We start from the raw sequence: 23,335 nt of genomic DNA on the forward strand, positions 1-23,335 counted from the left end.
GTGTAATAACAGATATTAGAGTAATAAAATTTTGTGGTTTAAATGGTTATGGTTACATGAATTTTGTCTCTTTTTTTTTTTTTAAAAGACTCCGAAATCCACCGAACCAAAAACGCAGGGACATGTATGGTGGATGTGGAATGTCCTGAAGGGTGTGTGTGTATGGGAACATTGGTAGACTGCTCCAGACGAGAACTGACCACTATGCCATCCAACATTCCCTCATACACTACAGAACTGTAAGTTAATTGTTTTTCTTTACATTTTTCTAGAATTCCTGAATGTACCTATATGTGAACAGCTTATTATATTTATCATCACACTTTAAATTGTTAAACATGCATAAACTGAATTTCAACATTAGTTGTGTTTTTTGTTAATCAAACTTCTGCTGACATCCAGATTGTTTCAAGTATCAATGGCATTTTTGCAGTATTTAAAAAAAATTCAATATACTTGTAGAACAGGAAATGAAACATGATTGTTTCAGTCTAATTTGATAATAATTATTCTCAGATTTAACAAATATTTTGTCACATAACACAGAATTCAATCTTTGTTTCTTATGTTAATTTTTCTGGAACCTTATAAACAAGTCATGTTTGGAACAAATTTTACAGTTGTAGTTTTCCATGCAAACTGAAAGCATTATCAACACCTACTGGAGGTGTGAATGGGTTGAGATTTTTTAAGAACCTGTTTATCAGTAATGCTGATGTTTTGTGTTCCCCTTAGATTACTTCAAGGTAACAGAATTACAAGACTGGAGGCCAACGGACTGTTTGTCCATCTTAGTAACCTACAGACACTGTAAGTACATCGACCCTGGTTATACAATAACTTTTACGGGGCCACAGTAGCTCAGTCTTTAGAGTGTTGGCTTATGTGACCTCAGGTGAAGATCTGAGGTGTATGGTTTGACATTCCCCACCTGTAGTGGTTTGTAATAGAAAAAACTTTCTAGTCTGTGCTAACATTGTTATGTTATTTGGCAAGACACCTCAACCTAAAATTGAGATAATCTGTTGGTGGTTCTTGGTTGGATCCCTAGTGGAGTCCCCCAAAAGAAAATGGAATCTTGTCTTGTAGTAATGTAGTAAGCCTGGAAGGTGTATTAATATGTATAAACAGTCAGAGATTTAGGCTGTCTTATTGAAATAATTTCACATTTATTTATGTATCTTCACTTTAATTTCAGTGACCTAAGCAACAACCTGATAGAGGATATAGCCTACAACACTTTTGAGGGAGCTTCAAAGCTTGTGGATCTGTAAGTAATATATTTGAATATTAAACAGATAATTATGGCTTTCATGGATCATTTTTTTGTAAATTATAGTTAACACATTCTGTAGGTTTAATTCTGGATACCATATTTAACAGCAATAAGCCAATGCCTGTATTAAGCCCACCCCTAAATATTACTGTTCGGTAGAATTGACATCAGAGACTTAGTAATGGTTTTGTATTAAGCCCACATCCACACTCTGAATCAGAAATGATAGTTAGCTCGTATAACCTACTACAGGATACATATAGTCACTGAATATCCCATCTCTTATGATATTGATATTAATTATCTAAAGTTCAATATTGTTCCATGGAAAGTCTAGATTTGACAAAAAATGTAAAATTATGTTTTTTTGTGAGGCTCAGTTTTCATGGTTTATCAAAAAATACTATTTCTTGGACACTTGATTTTGTCAATAAATAAAATTCAATTAATCTATTTAGTATACCAATTTAACAGTTTGTGGATATATGAACAATGGATAGAGAGTACTTATGAATTCCATGAAAACAAATCCCCACAAAAATCAATGCTATAACAGTATATGTTTTTCTGTGTTGATATCATTCAATAGTAGTTCTTCCAAAAGATTTGATTTGGGGAAAAAGTGGTGGGGAATTTTAATTCTCAAAGATTTGTGTGGTGAATTTTACACATGAAAACAACCCTTTTTTCATGTATTTTTGCTTAGGAACCTCTCCAACAACCGAATCAACAGGATTACGAGTAAAAATCTAGCTGGACTGTCGGCAATACAGACCTTGTAAGTTACTACATAAATGTACATACTTCATTTGCCGAAAATAATCTTAAATTTAGTAAAATGGAGTCAATACTAATAAATATGTGTTCATATTAAAAATGTTTGTGGATTATTAAAGTTTCATTTACGAAGAAATTTATTAAGTAATGGTATGACCTAATTTAATTAGCACCCCAGTACTTTTTTATGAATAAGAAATGATGAATGTATTGCAAATATTCCCTGAGAAGTATATCATGATTTTTGTTTTGTCTGTTGGTTAGAATGAATTTGAAAATATGCTGTCATGAACAAATTTCCCAGTTTGCCCGAGTGTTGTAAGCCTAGCATTTGTACTGTGTGTCAAATTTCTAGTATGAAAAGAGGATCTGTTTGGACAGACTCCACTGTATTGATTAATTAATTAATTGATTTATTTATTAACTCGTTCATTTCAGATCTTTGGACAGGAACAGAATCACATGTTTAAGTAACACAACGCTAACTTCATGTCCTAATCTACGTAAAGTGTGAGTTTTACAAAATTTATTTTTCTAGACTTATGAACCAATAAACTTTATTCAGCAGTGACATGAAATATTAGTTTCAATATTTTTACTTTAACCATGCTAGGTATTAGTAATGTGTTCTTCAGGAAGATGATACTAGTAGTTTTTATATGCCCCCTGAAAATTTGGATGCAACTTATTATGGTTTGGCATTGTCTGTCTGTTTGTCCATTGTAAACATTTTTTCCAAGGGTAGGGATAGTGGCCTTTGGTTAGGGGAGGAGAAGGAGCTGTTGTGGCCTTGCCTGGCTTAAGTTATACATGCACTATCTCTCTATATGTTTCAAATGGAGCAAACAAAACATCAGGTGCGCTTAACATTTCCTTGTCAAACCTACCCCTACACCGACCTGGCCACCATTATCAAAATCCTTATCATAGCCATTATTTTCTCTGTTGTAACCCCAAAACATGAAGAAGAGATTAGTTGCATACATCTAATTCCCTCACATACATAATGGATTTTCTATAGAAGCAAAGTACAAACCTCTCCCTGTTCTCCAACACAAATGCCATTTCATCATTGTCTGCTTTATCTGTCGATCAGTGTTTTTATCAATGTTCTGTTTTTTATCTTCTCAGTTTTGGATGTTAACTGTTTTGCACTAGGTGAATTCATGGCTAGAGTTTGGTTATCTATGGATATTTTAGGTTATGCATGATTGTATTTGTTCAAGATATGAAATCTGATTAAATTCTATTTCCTGTAAATAGATTTTTTTTTCACATAAAAGTGTCATGCATAACAAGACTTACTATGAGTATTTTAACTTACTTTAAAAGTACACAATAACCTAACCTATGATAAAAAAGCATCAGAGGTCATAACTGCAAAATTTGAATGAAATAGTTTAGTTTTTATACTCTGTGAAACAAATTTTGGAAGTATAGATTGAAATCAGGCTGTCTGTTGACTTTATCTAGAGTTACCGGTATGATGTTTGTGCTCACATCATATTTTTATGAAACTTGGTGGAAATGGTCTTTACTTAACATAGATTTGTATGTTAATTTTTCATATCAGTTATGCCCCTGTTATGATTTTCTTTTCATAGAAAATGTAAATGGATTGATGCTGCTTGTTTTCCAGTCATTTGTTGTAACTTTATAAACATTGATTACTGTAAAAATTGTTATCTTTTAAGGGGTTTTATTTTTCGCTTTTGGAATATGGAAGAGAGTAGTGAAAAACATACTTCTCTACAATATATTGAAAGAAACAATTATAGGTTGCGTCATGACTTGTGTAAAAAATTTATCAATTTTGCTTCAAAGGATTGGTAACGTTACCAAAATTTGAACCATTTCTATATTTAAAATAGAGATTCTTTTCTGGAGTTATGCCCCTTCTGTTAAGGTAATTTCTTGTTGTGGATGATGGGATGGGTGTTTTTTTTATCCATTTGCTCACTGTTCTTGTTTTTACATATTAATGATTTTTAAGAGAAAATTTGTTTTTGATGTTAATCTAATTGCTTTATTTTCTTTTGATTTATAGGTCACTGTTCAACAATCAGATCAGGTGCATAATGGCTGGAAGCTTTGACAACCTTCGTTACCTCATCACTCTGTGAGTAAACTTAATTCTGCTACTATTTCTGTATTTGTAATGATAAGTCAGAATAGAGGGATGGGGGACTCTTTAATCTCTGATGCTAAGGGAATTTGATACAGGATGATGAAATAATTTGTAAGCATTTAGTCCAGAACTGCACTAGATATAGGATGTTTAGTTGCTTGATAAAGATGGGAAGCAGTTTATATTATAGTCCTTTTGTAAACATCACTTCTCATCTTATTGTGATCTTTCTTTCTTAACATGAATAGAGTTGCAATATATCTTGTATGCACTTTAGTTTTTGTATTGAATTGACAAATGATGTTTAAGAGTTTGTATAAAATACATATGTATCATTTAAAAAAATTGCATTTTGTTTGCAGAAATCTGGAGGCGAATCCATTCACTTGTAACTGTCACCTTGGCTGGTTTTCTGACTGGTTGAGACATGTCAACATCATTACAGGAAGTCCCACGTGTTTCTCCCCTCACAATTTGAAGGATTCCGCGATTCATGACATCCGTACAGCAGACTTTGTGTGTGAAGGTGAGCTCTTTTGATTGGTATAAACTTTTACTAATACAATTAGTACAGTTAAGTATTGAATTAATTGTTTATTACAGTGCACATATTAAAAAAGACAATAGTTTCCTTTCATACCTTTGCAATAATTTTGTATGTTTTAAGTAAAGATTATTTCCAAATAGAAACACTATATATAAGTTTCGAAAGTTGAGGTCTTCAGATAGCAGTTAATTTTTTGAAGATGAGTTATTCAGATCATGATAAATTTTGTAAAGTAGAGTTCTCTAATCCCAATAAATTTCATAAAGGTGGATCATTGCACTTTTTTTTTGACAATAAGGGGAATTCTTTTTATTAAATGATTGTAATCTAATTGTAAAGTATATTTTTAATGATAGCATACATAAAAGCATACATACTAATGTTCATTTACATTTATTTCCCAGCTAACAATGAACTTGGCTGTAACATGGGAGTATCTCCCTGCTGTTCCGATGAAGAAGTTGGTAGGTTTTTTTCAGAAATACTGGACTGATTTTGAATTTAATTTTGATTGAATAAAGTAGAGTTATCGCCCTTGGTTGATTTTTCTCAAAATATTCTAAGATGAATCCTGTTTATTCAAAGGAATTTTTAGATATTGTTATGCAATTTGTTAATATTTATGAATATGAATTTGTTTTCAATTGATTGGCTTTTGAAAAACTTTAATTGCTTTTTTTCATCAGAAATAGAGCAAAAGGGAAAAGATTTCTGTAGTTTATGTAAACTGATCTTGAATATCTTCCCTAGCTCCTGTAGATAGTAGTTGTGACCCCCGAGCCTATTGCCCGCCAATGTGTACCTGTACAGGAACTGTTGTTCGATGTAGTAGGCAGATGTTGACGGAGATCCCACCACACATTCCCCTCGACACTACTGAATTGTAAGTCTTTTGTCTTTATGCTGGAAAAACTGGGGTAGTTCAATATTTTGTTAATATGCTATCTATGTATCTCTCATAGTCAGTGCATTCAATATGAGATTCTGGGCTAGAAGAGACAATCAGGTGACGTGGATGTTTTCGATTGGGTTCCCTATAAAACATCTGATATATGATTATATTGATTTCCCGTGTGGGTTTTCTTGTTTTCCCCTGTGGGTTATCGTGCATCCGAAACAGTATTTTCTCCCGTAGTAACATCTCTTGTAAACGATGCATAATCATTTTATTTCTTCCATTTTCAAAAATGAAATGTAAATGTCACACTTTACAAAGGGATGTAACTCTGTTTGTCTTCTTGCTACAGGTACCTTGATGTGAATAACATCACACATCTGAACATGGACATAAGTCAACTCAGCCAACTCCAGCGTCTGTAAGTGTAATCATCATATTGAAAAATTATGGAAATAGGTTCTGCTTATCAAGTAAAAATTTTTCAACCCATTTTTTAAAATTTGTATTGTCATTTGTCATTTGTAATAAAGAGATTTAAAATACTTTTTAATTAGAATTTATTTGTTTTCAGTTGGCATAAAGTTTTTTTTTATTTAGGAATAAAATCCTTTGGTGAAAGATTTAAAGGGTTATATTGATGTATTACCATGTTGTCATTTATTCATTTATTTCATGCAGGGATTTGAGCAACAATAAAATTGTAACACTACCTGAAAGCATCTTCTCCAACCTGACACAGTTATCGACCTTGTAAGTGTTACCTCCCCTTGTACACTGTTTCTAAAATCAAGAAATTCTAAAAATTAAAAGCAAACTTACCAATAAAGGCCACCAAGGGAGCCAAGTTGCCTTTATGTAAAGTTTTTATTACTGTGAATTTTGCTATATCAGAACCAAAACAAGGTTTAGTGGTCTTTATATATTACATTACACAGGAAATTTTAGACAAGTAATTTTTATATGGAAATGGCTGTTAAAGGAGGTTTAACTGGGCTGATCTGAATAAAAAAAAGACAAATTAAGTAAGAAAATGTTTGAATTTATATGATGATTCCTTGTTACTTGAAATTTCAGAATTTTGAGCTTCAACAAGCTGGAATGTATGGCTGCCTCCAGCTTTTCAGGGCTTCGGAGACTCAGAATATTGTAAGTATTTTTCTATTCAGCATTCCCATGCTTTTTGACAAATTGATATTGTTTGTCTGACTGGGATTTTAATTCTACTTGGTAAACCAGATGTCATAACTCTTCCTTGATAGTCACATTTAAAGAAAAAGACGTTCAATCAAATACCATACCTTGTTTATCCAAAGTCTTTGCCCAGTATATATATAAGTTTTTTGAAGAATTATCATATATACTATTTCATTGTCCTGGAATAAGCTTATTTCCTAATCAAGAGTAATTTAGGCCTATAAGTTTATTTAAAAATAAATACAGCATTCTCTTTAATGTTAACATACCTTTTTCTTTCCTGGTTTAGGTCTCTTCATGGAAACCAACTTTCTACAATTCCATACAGCTCCTTCAATGACCTTGATTCCCTCACACATCTGTAAGTATTTAGTTATGCCTTCATATTGTTTTTCATTAATTCTTGAACGCATTCATGCTGTTATGCAGTGCAATACATTCAAATTGCATGATGGCAATTCCTCTGCTGATCTTTCAGTCTTATGCACAAGTCCTTTTTTTATCTATTAAGTCATGAAATATATTTATAGTGCACTTTCTTAATCCAGTAATGTATATGACTATTAAAGATTGCATTGTCACCAAATCCAACAAGTTTATTCAAGTTATTTAATTTTACATGTTACTGTGTCCAAATTTCTGTTCCCAACATTAAAAAAACAAGTTCGAGATTTGAATGCTGCAGTTTACTCAACAATAGTCAATACTGCACTAACATAATACTGTAGAAGTTGTATCTATGCTCCGTCCAATCTTTTGTATCCATACCATAACTTTGCTCACTGTTAAGCAAGGATCATGAAATATTGTGTATACATTGGTCATACTAAGGGGGTGCGCAGTGTATCAAATTCAGGGCCCTTGACTCCTTAATTACAGAGTTACTGCCCTTCCTTAAAGTTTTGTATCAGTAGCATACACACTTTGATAACAAAACTTGTGTACATTGATCATAGAAAGACGACGAGCAGTGTATCAAATTTCAGGGCAAGCAACACCTTTATCTTTTAATTATTGCTCTTTGAAAAATGTTTGTGTCTAGAACAAAATTTAGATTGCTTGCATTTCAACTAGAATAATGAAAGGTGGTGAATGCATTGATCAGACAAAGAAAATAGGCTGTTAACCAAGTTCAAGGCCATCGACGCCACAATTGCAGAGTTATTGCCTTTTGTAAAAAATATCTTGTCCAAAGCATTACTTAGCTTGCATTTAAGGCAGGATAATGAAACCTGGCGTATGCATTGATCATACAAAGAAAAGATTTAATGTACTAATGTTAGGTCCCCCAACCCCACGATTACAGAGATATTGCCCTTTACTAGGATTTTGTGTCTGGAGCATTGCTTTGCCTACATTTAAACTAGGATATTGAAAGGTGATGTATACATCAGTCATATAGAAGCAAGGTGCAGTGCAGCAAAGTCAGAGTCCATTACCTTGTAGTGCAGAGTTATTGCCCTTTGTTAACATTTTTTGTCATGAGCATAGCTTTGCTGTCATTAAAACTAGGATCATGAAACTTGGTGTATACATTGGTCATATTAAGAGAATGTGTTGAATACCAAATTCAAGGTCTGCAACCCCTTAATTACATGATTATTGCATTTTGGTAAAATTTTGTGACAGTAAAATCATTTTCAGGGAGCATTCATCAGTTTTACTGATTCTTGTTATTGTCGTTCAAATATTTTGGTGAATTTTTGATGGTTTTACCAAAAGCTTGATTCCAAAATGACATATTTTTCATTGATTTTATGAAATGGACTGTTTTTCTACATTAATTTTGTATCTATTTATCAATAATCTATTCTGTTCTCCTTCAGAAAAAAAATCCTCTTGAAAAACAACATTTGTAGTTTCACAGTTTTTCATGACTGCAGGCTGGAAAGTCTGGTTATACCATTTGGTTTGGGAAGATTCTGGAAGATTATACATGCTTTTAAAGTTAAAGCTTTTGAACTTAAAATGTCTAATATAAAATGGTGGATGCTGACAGTTAGCCATACTCCACCATTTAACACTAAACCTCATGCAGCTTTTATTGTTCTGTTTTTGAACTTCAGCACTATATGGAGAAATCAATTTTATATTAAAATAGAAAAAAAAAACATCAAGCCCTTCCTAATATAATTGTGAAAGTGAAAATAACTGTCTGATTTGTCAGTTTTAGTTAAGGTTGCACCTGCTGTGTTGATTCCATGTTGGTTATGAAATATCAGTCCTTTGTTAATTGTACTAGTCCATATTACTATACTGTATGTGGTTTTTTAGGGCCATATTTAAGAAAGCATTTTTATAATCAAAGACTTCTCATACATTGTACTGTTGTAGTAATTATACCCTGTATTGTTTCTGGGCTCTTGATGAAAAATATTTATATCAAGTATGCTAGATTTAAGGGGCCTAGAAAAACTGTAGTAATTATAACATGCACTATTTTCATGGCTTTTGATGAGAAACTTAATTGTGTATTGTTCTTTGTACTTTTCATGACCTCACCGTGTTTTCTTGCAGGGCATGTCTTGAAGTTCCTTTACTAATTCTACTTTATACTTTTTAATGCCCCTGATGATATAAAATTAGAAATATTCTAAAATGATAGATTTAGGCCCTTAGCATCACTGACAAGTCCTAGAAGGACAGCTGTATGGTGCAGTTCATTTAATATTTTGTCTACTGTATATAATTCTAGATTCACTGCAACATATATGTTCTGTTTCAGGGCCCTTGGCATGAATCCGTTGTACTGTGATTGTAACCTGAAATGGCTTGTAGACTATATAAAGAATGATTTCATGGAGCCTGGGATTGCTGGCTGTGCTGGACCTGCATCCATGGTTAACAAGCTCATACTGACCACACCTCCGTCCTCCTTCCAGTGTAGTCAGACTGCAGGTACCATACTTAACCAAATGGCAATAATCTCTTGTCTGGTTAGAAGCCCACCCATATTGAATGCCGTTCCAACTGTGGCATCCGTTTTTCACAGTTTGTGTAAAATTTGTTCAGATGTCTAACCATCTTTATCACTGGCTCTCCACCTCGGGGTGGCGGGTTCAAGGCCTACGTGACAGTCACCAGATATAGTTCGCAGGTCAATGTCTTTTTTTTATGAGAATTCTGGCTTTCCTCCACCATCCAAACCTGTCATATCCTTCAATAAATGTCTATTAATAGGCTGTGCTGCAACATTAAACCAAACTACAAAATCTTATATGTTTGTAGAAACCACCTTTAGTAGATTTTAATGAAATTACATTTTTTGTGGACACTTGATTTAACTCAATAAATCAATTTGTTCTTACATTAGCATTTTATGTATAAAAGAATTTGTAGATGAAGTGTACACTTAAATTCATTGGAACATCCCTCACAAAAAAATGAATTATTTACACCATTTCAAGTAAAATATTATCTTTTATAATAGATGGTCATTCTCAACTTTTTCTCCCTTCTAATAGATCCAGATAGTGTGGCAGTCGCTGCAAAGTGTAATGCTTGTCACCAGAATCCCTGTCTACACAATGGAATTTGTAGAATCAGAGACTTCAAAAACTTCACCTGCGACTGCACACCTGGTTACCATGGGCAAAGATGCGAAAATGAAATCAATGCCTGTTTTGGCAATCCTTGTATGAATGATGGTCACTGTGAGGTCCTCAACCATGGAAGGTTCAAGTGAGTGTTAGCTTTTGTCTCATTACTGTAACTTTTGTACAGAATATCTTTTGACATTGATAAAACTATTATTAACATTTTAACGAACTGTTGTGTTTATGCCTAATGCATATTATATTTCTTATACAAAATAATATACAGAGAAGTAGTTCTTGTAAAACTGATGTTTCAAAGTTTCAGTAACTTGCTTTGTATTTGATAAATATCTCGTTTTGTCTTATTTTGAATTTAATTTTGATTTGTTTTTCATTTAATGATTTATGTATACTTTAGAATTGATAATGTTTATCTTAATTTGTAAAGCTTGCTGTTAATAATAATTTCTTTCTTTGCACATCTTTCTTGCTTGCTTGTATTTTGTGTATAACAAGGTGTTTTTTTCATTTTTTTTTGTTTCTTTTCTTTTTTCTTTCTTCGTTTTGAGGAGAGACTGTCCGACTCGCAGACAGCGCTGTCCACCTTATAAAGATCAGTAGGCCTGTTGTAACAATATTAACATGTGTTTGTCTAACCATTTATTAACCGAATACCAATTTTATTGTAGCACCTCTAATTTCAGCTGCCGGTGTCGGCCAGGTTTTGAAGGTGAGCGATGCTCCATCAACATTAATGACTGTGAGGCCAACTCCTGTCTAAATGGCGCCACCTGTGTTGACCTTGTCCAAGGTTTCTCCTGTCAATGTTCAATGGGCTACAAAGGTAATTACAGAGTTCTGTCCCTTTGGATTTTCTGTGATTTTGCTACTTTCTAATCTTTCATTCTGGCAATTGTTCAATTGGGCTTGCTCATCACCATGTCTTTTAGACAATAAGCCCAAATTTAGAAATAAGCCCATCCACATGTATTACTGTAACAAACATTTATGTGGTGCAGCAATAAGCCTGCTCCATCACTTTTCTAAGGTGTTTTTGCATCCTTGACCTATCAACCTTGGCCTCTGATATCATTGGTTAATGGTGTTTATAGCACTATGTAAATATTGTGAATTAAGTTGAATACTTAATTGGTATTAGGACTTTTATGATGTTTGATGTATTGAATTCATGACACTGTTGTTACTTTTTATAGGCAAGGCTTGTGAGAACAAGATACAGTACTGTACTGGTGAAGAAAACTACTGTCAGAATGGAGCCATGTGTGTTCCACTAGACTCTGATTACAGGTGAGGAGATTTTCTCAGTAATTTGTATTCCAGAAGGGTCTAAAATTTACCTTTGATCCCAGGTTTTTACATGGAATTTCCAAGTAGGTTTCTGAAATAATGATCCCTGACTGTGATCTAATAATCCAAACTTGTTTCACTTTTTAAATTCAAGTATAGCATATTTGACTAGTCTTTAAGAATGTGACGAAGAAGCTATTCGTTTTAATTTTTTTCTGTTTGCTGGTATTGTTGTTTGATCCTATATCACCTTTATTGTCAATGGATGTGAAAAAATATAAATATTTGTTTTGATGTCAATTTAAGATGTGAATGTACAGCTGGCTATACGGGAAAGAACTGTACAGAAGACATTGATGACTGTCAATCACATATCTGTCAAAACGGGGCACAGTGTGTGGATCTGTTGGGCAAGTACACCTGTACCTGTCTCCGTGGCTACACTGGCAAGTACTGCGAGATTCCACCCATCAACATGTATTACAGCAATGATTACTCCACCCCTGGAGCCTGTCGTAACCATGAGTGTCAGAACAATGGAGTTTGCTACAAACCCAAGGGATCCCAGGACTACATGTGTCAATGTGCACCAGGTAAAATGGGTTTTCTACATTGAATGTCAGAATCTACACCGAACTCAGGGCTTAGAATACGATAGGAAAGTTCATCATTTTGTTGGTGTTGTGTCTTTTTGAATAATCCTGTTTTGAGCCTTGAATTTGACATGACAGGCATCCTGCAATAAATGAATCAAGATCAATTGTTCTATGAAGGGCTTCACTGAAATTTGTCTTGACAAGGGTATTAGGTACTAATTCCTTTGGTTTGATATCAGTCTTCAGAACCTTAAATCAATAAAGCTGGGGTTTACCGTCTGTTTTTAAGGTCAAGGTTAAGGTTTCTGAAGTTTATGATGTGAATTAACATGTATATTAAGAGAAAGTTAATGCATTGATGTAATTGTATAAATTGTAAAACTTGCAAAATAATGACAAGTGGTCAATATAAACAATGCAACCTCATCAACACAATAATTCAATAATGGAAATCAGTTTATGAAGAGATGGGTGTAACATTATAAGATTCTGAAAATTGCCATTGTTATCTTCCACTGTCAAAGGGTCACCAATTCTTTACAGATGTTTCTTAATAGAATTATACAAGATTTGAGAAAAAGCATGATGTTCCTATGGTTTCAGGATTCTCAGGGAAGATGTGCGAGAAGTTGACAAGTGTTTCTTTCCTAGACACTGACTCTTACATCCAGTGGCCCAAGTTAGACTTTGAGTCATGGGTCAATATCACAATTGTAATGAAAACGGAGTCTGATTCAGGTCTTATCTTCTACACTGGACAAGAACAACATTTAGCAGTGGAGCTGTTCCGTGGTCGAGTGGGTATCAGCTTCTATGTAGGAAACACACCAACATCTACCATGTTTAGTTACATCTTTAGTTATGTGGAAGTTAATGATGATAGAATTCACTACATAGAGTTGATGCTAAACCGACGTAACTTTACAATGAGAGTGGACGGTGGAGTGTCACGATCTGTCGTCAACCAAGGCAACAGGGATTTCTTGGATATAAATGACGATGTCTACTTTGGGGGCCTACCGTCAGATGTCAGTGCTAGAGCACGAAGTAAATTTCATATTAGGAGTGAATCCAGTTTTAGAGGTAATTCAAATGAACTTTTATTAATAAGCAGTGATCAAGTGAGTTGAATATTCCTGAATCATCACCTGCAGTCTGAAACAGTTTAACTATGGTCATTATCTTGATGGAAACTTTTTCGATGTTTTTAAGTTGCTTCTTACTAATATCTGATGATAGAAGCTTTTATATATAATTATCCTCCCCTCTTTCTACTCAGTTTGTTAGAATTTTTCTTCAGCTCAATTTTTGGAATGGTTTACCTTAGGTGTTTGACCCCTAGTAGAGGCATTTAAAAAAAATAAATTCAATTCTCTCTTTTTTCAAGTTTTATTATGAAGAACCAAGTTTTTGATTTTTGATAAATATACTATTTCATTCCTCTGCCAGGTTGTTACCAGTCTGTGTACGTCAACAACAAATTGATGGACTTCATGTCATCAAAATTAAACCGCAAGATAATGCCCGGCTGTAAAGTAGATCCCTGTCTCAATAACCGGTGTCAGAAAGGTCGCTGTAAACCCCGTAAGAAACGCCAGGGATACAGGTGCAAATGTACCCATGGATACTCGGGTCGCTTCTGTGATGTTGGTAAGTTTACATCAAGAAATCTGAAAATATTGCCTCCATGTTTCAATATCTGTCAAACCTTACATTTTTGCATTTTTAATATTTTGGTATCTTAAAAAGATTGTAGTTAAAGTGCTAAATTGATATAAACATTTTTTTGCCTAAATGTAAGAATTTAGAAAGTTTTGGTAACCAGTTTAGTATGTATTTATTTAATAGTGTATTGTCTGTTAAAACAGGTTTGGTTGTGTCATTAATTTTGTTTTCTTTTCAATTCCAGAGCCTTCCTGTCGTCCTAAAGTTTTCAGAAGTCACTACACACATCCAAAGACAAACTGTAAATCACGTTCACGAATAAAGTTCCGCCAGTGTACAGGATCATGTGGAAACGGTTGCTGTAATCCAAAGAAAATTAAAAATAGAAAAATCCGATTATACTGTCAAGATGGAACCAGCTATATGTACAAAATTCAAATCATTCGCAAATGCGGTTGTAAACAGTGTTCATTTTCAAATTAAATTTACTAAATAAACTGAGATTCTTCAAAAGAGTTAGATATCTTCCACAAATCAGGCCTCTGGATAAGATCTGCTTGATGTTATGGGCAGTTGGAAGATGATTGTGTTAAGACTATTAACAGTTGTTTTAGACTATTTTGCATAGTAGAGTTAAAGAGGTCTTGATCAGTTCCTGGTCACGGCACCAATATCGTTGGAGTTTAATGGCTACTGGTCACAGCACCAAACTCATGTTTAGTGAACTTACAATGGATATTAAATTGTTGCTAACCAACAAGTCAAATACACATGCTCAAAGGGAAGAAAACTTGGATGATGGGACCCGAAAGAAAGTTACATATTTTGCTGCCCTGTTTGTTGTGACTGAGCACTGTTATGTGTACACTGTAACTTAGAACGTTTTAGAAATAGCGGAAGTTACATATAAACTATCGAGTTTTAAATAATTTTGAATCAGTGCTAGTCATGTAGCAAACAGATATGGATGAAAACACACTTTTTATGCAGTGCCCTGGCATATCTGATATAACATGAACCAATGTAGGCGATAGTACAAAAAAACTTTATCACAAAGCAATGTTTTGTAAGTACCAGAATATTGCATGTGACTATTGCATGTATCTGTTCCATGTGAACCAGTACTTTCCACCTACGCATTTCTAGGAGACTTTTGTGTAAAAGGATTTATGATAAAGAGTTTGTGCGGATATGGATATCAGTTTTCATCATGCGATGGTTTAATCACTTTTGCTATGAATAGTAACAGGTAGCCAATTTTACGCCGGTAGTACGTGTTGGCACGACTGAAAGCCTGGCAACAGTATACTGTTATTCAATCATGCTGATTTTTCACCAGTGTAGGTGCATTGAAGGAAAGTAACCAATCAAATTTATGTTGTCATCAAAGAAGTAAAAAAAAAAAAAAACATAAAGGAGGACAGATATTTCAAAACTACAAAATGTGATGACCATGTTTTTGGTAGTCGTTATTAATTTAAGCGAAGCCAGTAAAAATGTTGTGATTATTATGCTGCATATGTATGTTGAACATTTTGTAAATCTGCGTTTAAAGGGACGCTTGAATTAAAGGATATTTCTTGATGTAAGTTTCTGTGTAACATATGTACATACGTTTCTGGTAATATATTTATATCATGGTTATGTGCACCATCTATGGGTTGATTTGTGGTGACTATATATAGATATACCTGGGTCAGTCCAGAAGTGACCACTGATCAGAATGGCGTTGTAATATCATTTACATATACGTACAAAACTGACCTGTTTTGTATATCACTTGGTCATTAAACACCAGGACTATTACTACTGAGGTCAGACACTTTTTCCTCATATCAGTTGTCAAGGATTTGTATCATTGATTTCCAATTAGGATGTCTATTTCACTTTTATTTACCAATTTTTCATTACTTTTCAAAAAATCAGTGTTTTTATCAAACAATTCTATTGTTCAGAAATATTAATGAAACCTTGGCTTTTTCACCATTGGCAGAAGAATGGTAGAGAATCTATTGAAAGCAATGGAATTATTGCATTATAAAACCAGAGTTCAAATTTGATAGGTATCATGTGTTTTATTTGATATATTACAATGATAACAACCAAGGTCTGAAAAGAAAAATGTTTCATTATCGTTTTATATACATATAGTCGTCTGTAATATTTGTTTAGATAATATTTTATAGCTTGATAACATTTCAAACCAGATCAATCTTCGAAAGACTAATGAACATCAACATTATATATATATATATCGTCCAGGGTAAGCAATGTTGATTGTGTCTTAAACTAATGTGTATATTCTGATTAAATAATTCATAGTGTATGTTGCACAGTTGTTTCAACGTATGAACTTGAGGAAACCTACACTTAGAATTCATATTTTGGTTTATTAGGAAGACCATAGAAAAATTTAATGTAGAATTTGAATGTAAATTTGATATTGTTATATTGCATGGTATCAAAGTTTTGTATGTAAGACGCACATATTTTGCATGTTTAAATTGACTAACTACATCAACAATATATTTATAGGTCAATTTCAAATATTTTCACTTTTGGACTCTAAATGTTGACAAAATTAACAGAATGGGTTCAAAAATTATTATTGATGATTTTTAGCGGTGCAGTTGAGTATTCACATGGAAGTAAACAGTTGTCTTATTGATAATTGTGAACATGACGTCAACATGACTTTTTAAACTGATGTACAATCTTGTTACTATAGTGTTTATGTTTGGATACTAACCAGTATCTGGTTAGCCCTGCTGACATCTTTCCAAGTTGTATAACACTGGCACACCATGTATAGAAGATCTGTAAAGACAAAAAGAAAAAGTGAACAGATTAGAATTTCCGAAAATTATAAACCAAAACCGTTTTCAAGTTTAATTGATTCGCCCTGAAATCACAATCATATGTGAAATAATTGATACTTGTGTAGATTTCTTGTTTAACGTGTTCATTGAATCTCTAGGTAATCTTCCCTTATAAAGATATGGATTTACACACACTGGTGGTCTGAGTCACAATACTTGATTCTTGTTTTTATTGAATTATTGTTTTATTCCTTAAACAAAGACCCTTCAATGTTCATTTCTTTTAAAGCAGCTAATATAATTATTGTTTATCGTTATTATGATTATTTCATCCATTTATAACTGACATTTGTTTTCCTGTGAAACTATTTTGCCCAAACTAGTGATTCTAACATAGATCAGGAGGGCAATATTGACAGCTCATACTGGACTTCTTATGACCTTCTCAACTTCCAAAGTAATTGTTGAAATAATAAAGAAAAAGTAGGGTGGGGGTGTTGCAATTCCAAGGCCTGCCAATCCAAAGAAAGCTATTTTGCAGCTCAATTATTACCACAATATTTTGTTGATTTGGTAAAATTAGTGCTACTTCTTTGTTTATGGAAAAGAATTCAAAAGTTTTCATGATAAATTTGTTGAAATTTAATCTTCCAACGTGCTTGGTCGGTATGTGATGTTAACCCATTTTGAATATTCTGCCCCAATATATTGGAAATTTTGTGAGTAAATCCTTGTCAATAATATATAATTTTGTGGGCACATTTACTAAACAGGAGAAATTGCTGTCATGCTCTTCTATTTCTTTATTGGTGAAGTGTTAGTTGTGTAAACAAGGGAAATAACTCCTCTAAATGCTTATTTTTTTCATCGTTTGTTTGATGGTATTAGTCGGTAATAGACAAGAGAACTGATTAACTATTCTCAATACATGTTTTGTATTTCTTGATCTTATGTTGGTGATGATTGTCTGTTCTAGACAAAAGAACTTCAATGTTCTCCATACATACTTTATGTCTTCTGTTGGTAATGTTTTTCAGTACTAGACAAGAGAAATAATGAACTTTCCTCAATACACGTTCTTGATCTTTTTGCGGCGATAGTTCACAGAACTAATAAGTATTCTCTGATTATAGGTGTTTTTTTAATTAATGTTTTTGTAATGTTTGTTGATGATAGACAAGAGAAGTAATCAACAATTCTCGGTACATATATGGCCATTTTTGCTCGTTTTTGTTGGTGAAATTTGTTCGATAATTAAAAAGAGAAGTTAAGTATAATCTCGGTAATCATGTCACTGGTGAATTTTGTTTTGGTAATGTTCTTCGTCACTCAACACTCCAGATAAGAAAATAACATTTTCTTTTGTACTTTTGTTAAAATTCTAAATGTTAACAACTTTTTTTTTTTTTTTTTTTTTGTAAGTCAAATAGTTTTAGTGATTTGTGCCGATACATCGATACTGATGTTAATTGTTGACTAACGCAACCAGTCATTTGGTCAATTACTTGTACACAATGCAGACAAAGAAAAGCCATGTAATTCTAACAAGACAAACTTACACTACCGTCAGCAGGTTGAATGGCTGATAATCTCTGGTATATATGAAATAAATTTTATTTTATAAAGTTTGTGTTTTGTTCCTGTTTTTGTGCAATGCTTATTCAAATGTTTATTTATTCTCGATTTTTACAACTCACCAATCCGGAAGTTTTCTTTCTTCTCATAGACCAGGCATAATTTTAATGTCTTCCAAAGAAATGAAGAAAGTGGGAATAGCATTCCAACACCTCTAAAGTTTTCCAAGTTGATTTCCTGGATGTTTTTTATACATTATTTCATCTGAAATTGGACATTAACTATAAATGAAAATGTCAACAGATTCATGTTCTTGTCATCGACGGTAGCAAATGAGAACTGCTATTTTCATTTATACAAAATACCACAGAATTTGAGTCTCAAGAAAATAAGAGTTTACAGTATATATGATCAAGCGGAGGGGAAATTAATGAACTGGTCACTTGTTCTGATTTCAATTCACAACCAGTCTTAAGAAACGGATATCAGTAGCAAGTTCAATGTCTTTAACAGTCACTTGCTAATTGCTATGTTTACATCATATAGGTGACATTTCGTTTTATGGAGAATGCTGATATTGTGACACAGACTGTAACTGCAATCTTACCGAAACAGGATGCCAAGCAGGTGTTTCATGTAAAGGCGTTAATCTTAATATTTCTTGACTTTCTTCGTCGTCTGTAATCCACGTTCCTAACGCTCACGTGCGTTATCGACAATGTGTATATATCATTGGTCAGAAACAGTTATATAACTTCCATCTTATCGTCCTACGGCTATGACAAACGTTTCATTGTAAGATGGAATCCATATTTCAAACGACTTGATGAATTCGTATCTCTTTGCAGAAACAACATTTACAGTATTCAGAATGGCAATAATATCTAACGATTTAAGTGAGAGAGTAAAATCCATGTAGTTATGTCACGTTCCCAAATGAGAATACAGTAAACAACATGGAACCAGCAAGTATACTATCGAGCTTCAAAGACTCCGTGTATCGCGAAAGGAAAAAGAAATTTCTCAATGATAAAACTATTCCAGATTTTTATATGTATATGTCACTACAACATTTTGTTTACTGTTTACCTGTCAAAAGGTGACAAAAAGACAACAAAAGTATCGTTTGAGTTTCCCTTGATTTTACCTTTTGACAGTTTTAGAGTCCTTATGTGGAAGACAAAATTAAACGGAAGCATCAACTTGGTTTCGGCATTTCCAATTCATGACGCACACCATTGTCCATATTGTGTTATCACAATCGATTTATGACAGGCGTAGCCAATAAAAAACGCCCTTCAGCATATTGCAAATACAGTGACAATATGCAACAACAGGCCAATTATGTGATAAATATCAACATGGCTCTTTCTTGTATTGTAAAATTCCGTCCACATTCATATTTAAAAGAAATAAAGCACTTGGTTGGCATATCCAAGATGAGTTTCTCTAGCTAGCTTTGAATACTTTGCTTCTGTTTGCTGAATAAATGATCCAAATGATACTTAGTTAACTAACTCCTGAACCGAATAGAAAATTCAAAGCAGTGGACGCTTTCGCTTCCAGTGCACATTGTTTTGCTCTCTTTGTACTTACTCAGTGGGTGTCGTGTAAACCTTTTGTTCGGTTTATATTTCACACTCGTTCTATACACTTTGAGCTTCTATTACGGTTTTGTTTTTAACCATTACGGTATTTTCGGGAGAACATATGGTCGCCGCCTTGTCCGTCCTTCCTTTCGTGTCCTGAGCATAACGTTGTCCACAATTAAGAGAGGATCATGAAAGTTTGTGTATGAATTAGGTATGTTAAGCCGATGTGCAGTGTACCAAAGTCAGGGTCCAGAGCATAACTTTGCTTGCATTTAAACTAGGATAATGAAACCTGGTGTATACAATGATCATGCTAAGATGACACCAGTGTACCAAATCCAGGGCCTGTAACCCTTTATGAAAATAATTATTGCCCTTTTTGTTAAAATATTGTGTCCAATATTCTGTTTTTGGGGAACATTCATCTGCTTCACTGATATTCTTGTCTTCGATGATGAAAACGACGGAGACAGCCTCACGAATGTTGAAATGCAGGAAAAACTTGGCCGTTCTTATGAATAGGAAACGATTTATTTGACAAGAGGTATAGCTCCATAGTAAATTTATTGTGCTGAAGATCTTCATATCTTGTCAATGGTGGCAAATGCGGCTCATTTTACAACATGAAGCATAAGATTCCTGACAGTTCATTCACCATTAAACACCATTGAAATAGTAAGTACCTATTAATAGTTGGTGTAAAAATTTTATGTAGGCTCGTTCTGGAAATTTATTGCACATAAAACGTTCTTGTGAATGACACCTTTGCATATGAATTTAATAATAAAATGTTATGCAATATGATTTCAACTAAACGTTCTAGAACTTTTCTGTCATGCTATAGGACATAAATGTTGACAGTGAGAGGGAATATTGAAGAAACGTTATTCAATCTGAAATTGTACAGTTATAGACTGACACACAAACTGATTAATATAATAATATCAAAAGTACATGAATTCTAAATTTTTGTTGCCGAAAAGATTCCACAAGATATCATGAAAAAGTATTGTCTGTTCCCATCCCCGACACTTGTCGGAGAGCTGCTGAAAATGTGTTCTCTACATCATGATATTAAATTAAATCATGACAAGCTATTTATTGTCGTCATTTAAATTATTTAATTACTAGTTTTAAAATACAAACATCATTTTGTTCTACATGTATATGTAAGAAATACGAGATCTCACCATATTTGAAATTTGTCTGTACGATCTTTGTGATAACCGTTGGTACACACTGTTGGACTTTTAGTCTGCGATATTTGTCGTAACCGGTAGGTCACTTTTTAATAAATTCGAATTTAGATTATACTGATGTACTTAAAGAAGTAATCTAATATTGAAAGTTTAAACACATTGAATCTTAGGGTAAAAGTACCTCCCAATCTGGTTTTCCTCAGTTGCCTCCTATGTTTAAAAAATTAAGGCTCGTGGCATCACGCACGATATCTAGAAGGACGAAACAACTGTATAATGTAGTTAGATTCGTTATTTGTTTCTACTATAACTATAAATTGGTATTACAATGTGTTTTTCCCTTGTGTGTCTTTTTGAACCGATCAAGTTGGAAACATGCACTATGGTTGTAATGATTTTCTGTAGATGCAATTTCATGAAGTTAATCTACTACCGCTTTTAATGACTGTTTTGCGGAGCCATGGTAGCTCAGTCGGTCAGAGGGTTGGTCTACGTGACCTCAGATGAAGATCAGAGATGCATGGTTCGACGACGATCCCTACCCGTGACGGGCCTCGTGTATGTTGTTCATTGAGCTATTCAGCAGCGACTACAGACAAACCATGCTTCGAAATGATCCTGATAAACCTAGCAAACGAATAATTGTTCTGGCAAACATGGATTAAGCATTCATGCACGTTATTAACTAGGAGGATTGGCCTTTCAGAGTTATATGTTACAATATCAAAATATGAATGGTTATATTACTTACTGAAATAGATGTTGAATATAGACTAAGATCTTAGTCAATGATCTGACCAATTTTTACTTCTTTGCCTCCTCCTGAGATCAGCATTTAAAAACAATGATGAACAATTAATGAAGATTATAGAAAAGTTTACGGTCGTCATTTCTCAACAAGAAATATCCTATATCTTTGTGCAATATTAAGTTGGACATGTTTGATGTTAATAAGTTTGCTTGCTGGCTCCGTTGATGTTTATTTTTTTTTTATTTGGAACGTGACATGACTAACTTGGATTGACCAAGATTTAAATGGCATGTGTCGTCGGCTAAGAAGAAGCCGCTTTCTCTTACAGAGCACCTAGTCACATCATCCCTGTAATTTTTCATGAATTTCCACAATTTGTTTCCTTTGTTCGTATTTGTCCCTAGTTTAATTGATTTTGTGTTTGAATTAATATTCCGTTTAATTATCAGTATTTGTTTTTCAATGGCACTATACCACACTGTGATTTATCGATTAGCGACAACGTCTCTTGTTCGTATCCTCTCGTGTGCTTTCACTTTATTGCTTCAATAGCAAGCATTTGTTGTGGCTCCGAACAAATTTGGAACTACCGCACCCACCTGAAACCCCCAGGAATCCATTTGTGGATCTGACACTGATATTGACAGCCAGTCTCCGTTTCAGAGAACAGCATACATCCATTTCTGTTTGGCCGGTCAACCGCTGTAGAGTTAGGGACGGTTTTTCTCTGTAATGAGCATAGACTCTGTGAAGGCGGAATACTCCCTCTGATTGACACTCGACAGAATATCCCCGGAAAGTTATTGGTTTTCTCGCGACATGTCAATTTGACTGTAATCAAATAAAGGACAAGAGACCTTTAGGGAGCTCTTGCCACTACAGCTAATAAACTAGGACAGACCAAAATTGATATCTGGTTTACAACTTTAAAGTAGACATATAGGTTTTGTCTCTTTGTATATTCTGTGACTAACTGAACACAATGGCAGTTTCGGCCGCAGTCTTGCACAAACATAGCAAACACTAAAGAACGTTAATGTTCACCATATAATACACATATATGGCTTTGTTCCCCGTCGATCTTATCTAGGCACTGTATTTGTTTGCATGACGACACGTTAATTTATTCCTAGATTTCTGCAAAGTCCCGTAACCGTTAATTTGCGTCTTATATCCCCTTATTGTGTCTAATCATGTTAAATAATCGGTATGTTATACATGGAAAAAGCAACAAGAAAATACCAACATGTCAACACAATCATAATCCAAACTCAGATTCAATAAACTTTGGCAAAATATGAACAAAGAAAAGATTTACACGGAAACTGCTGGACAAGAACAACGAGTAATCGTTTTCTGTTTGATCGACGACACCTACCATGTAAGTCTTGGTCAATTCAAGAAAGTAATGTCAGGTTCTCCAATGAGAACAAGGTATATAAAAACGGCAGAAACAGGCAAACTAACGACTGTC

General features: G+C 33.8%; 1 protein-coding gene across 1 annotated transcript in view; it reads left to right on the plus strand.

Annotated features, from left to right (window-relative positions):
- The window catches only part of LOC132552853 (protein slit-like), a 107,459-nt gene extending 89,087 nt beyond the window's left edge, over positions 1–18,372 (plus strand). The window contains exons 15-35 of the mRNA XM_060217043.1: positions 89–239; positions 736–810; positions 1,199–1,270; positions 1,983–2,054; positions 2,492–2,563; positions 4,101–4,172; positions 4,544–4,707; positions 5,133–5,192; positions 5,479–5,611; positions 5,976–6,044; positions 6,305–6,376; positions 6,701–6,772; positions 7,110–7,181; positions 9,546–9,718; positions 10,285–10,501; positions 11,046–11,200; positions 11,571–11,664; positions 11,971–12,257; positions 12,864–13,343; positions 13,710–13,910; positions 14,170–18,372. Coding sequence (XP_060073026.1) covers positions 89–239; positions 736–810; positions 1,199–1,270; positions 1,983–2,054; positions 2,492–2,563; positions 4,101–4,172; positions 4,544–4,707; positions 5,133–5,192; positions 5,479–5,611; positions 5,976–6,044; positions 6,305–6,376; positions 6,701–6,772; positions 7,110–7,181; positions 9,546–9,718; positions 10,285–10,501; positions 11,046–11,200; positions 11,571–11,664; positions 11,971–12,257; positions 12,864–13,343; positions 13,710–13,910; positions 14,170–14,408 — 3,002 coding nt within the window. The 3' untranslated portion in view covers positions 14,409–18,372. The remainder of the gene's footprint in view (positions 1–88; positions 240–735; positions 811–1,198; positions 1,271–1,982; positions 2,055–2,491; positions 2,564–4,100; positions 4,173–4,543; positions 4,708–5,132; positions 5,193–5,478; positions 5,612–5,975; positions 6,045–6,304; positions 6,377–6,700; positions 6,773–7,109; positions 7,182–9,545; positions 9,719–10,284; positions 10,502–11,045; positions 11,201–11,570; positions 11,665–11,970; positions 12,258–12,863; positions 13,344–13,709; positions 13,911–14,169) is intronic.
- Positions 18,373–23,335: the final 4,963 nt, after the last annotated feature.

Source organism: Ylistrum balloti, unplaced genomic scaffold (genome assembly GCF_031769215.1).
Source record: "Ylistrum balloti isolate Yb309-2 unplaced genomic scaffold, AGI_CSIRO_Ybal_v1 Utg370282, whole genome shotgun sequence".
In the NCBI taxonomy this organism is placed as follows: Eukaryota; Metazoa; Mollusca; class Bivalvia; order Pectinida; family Pectinidae; genus Ylistrum; species Ylistrum balloti.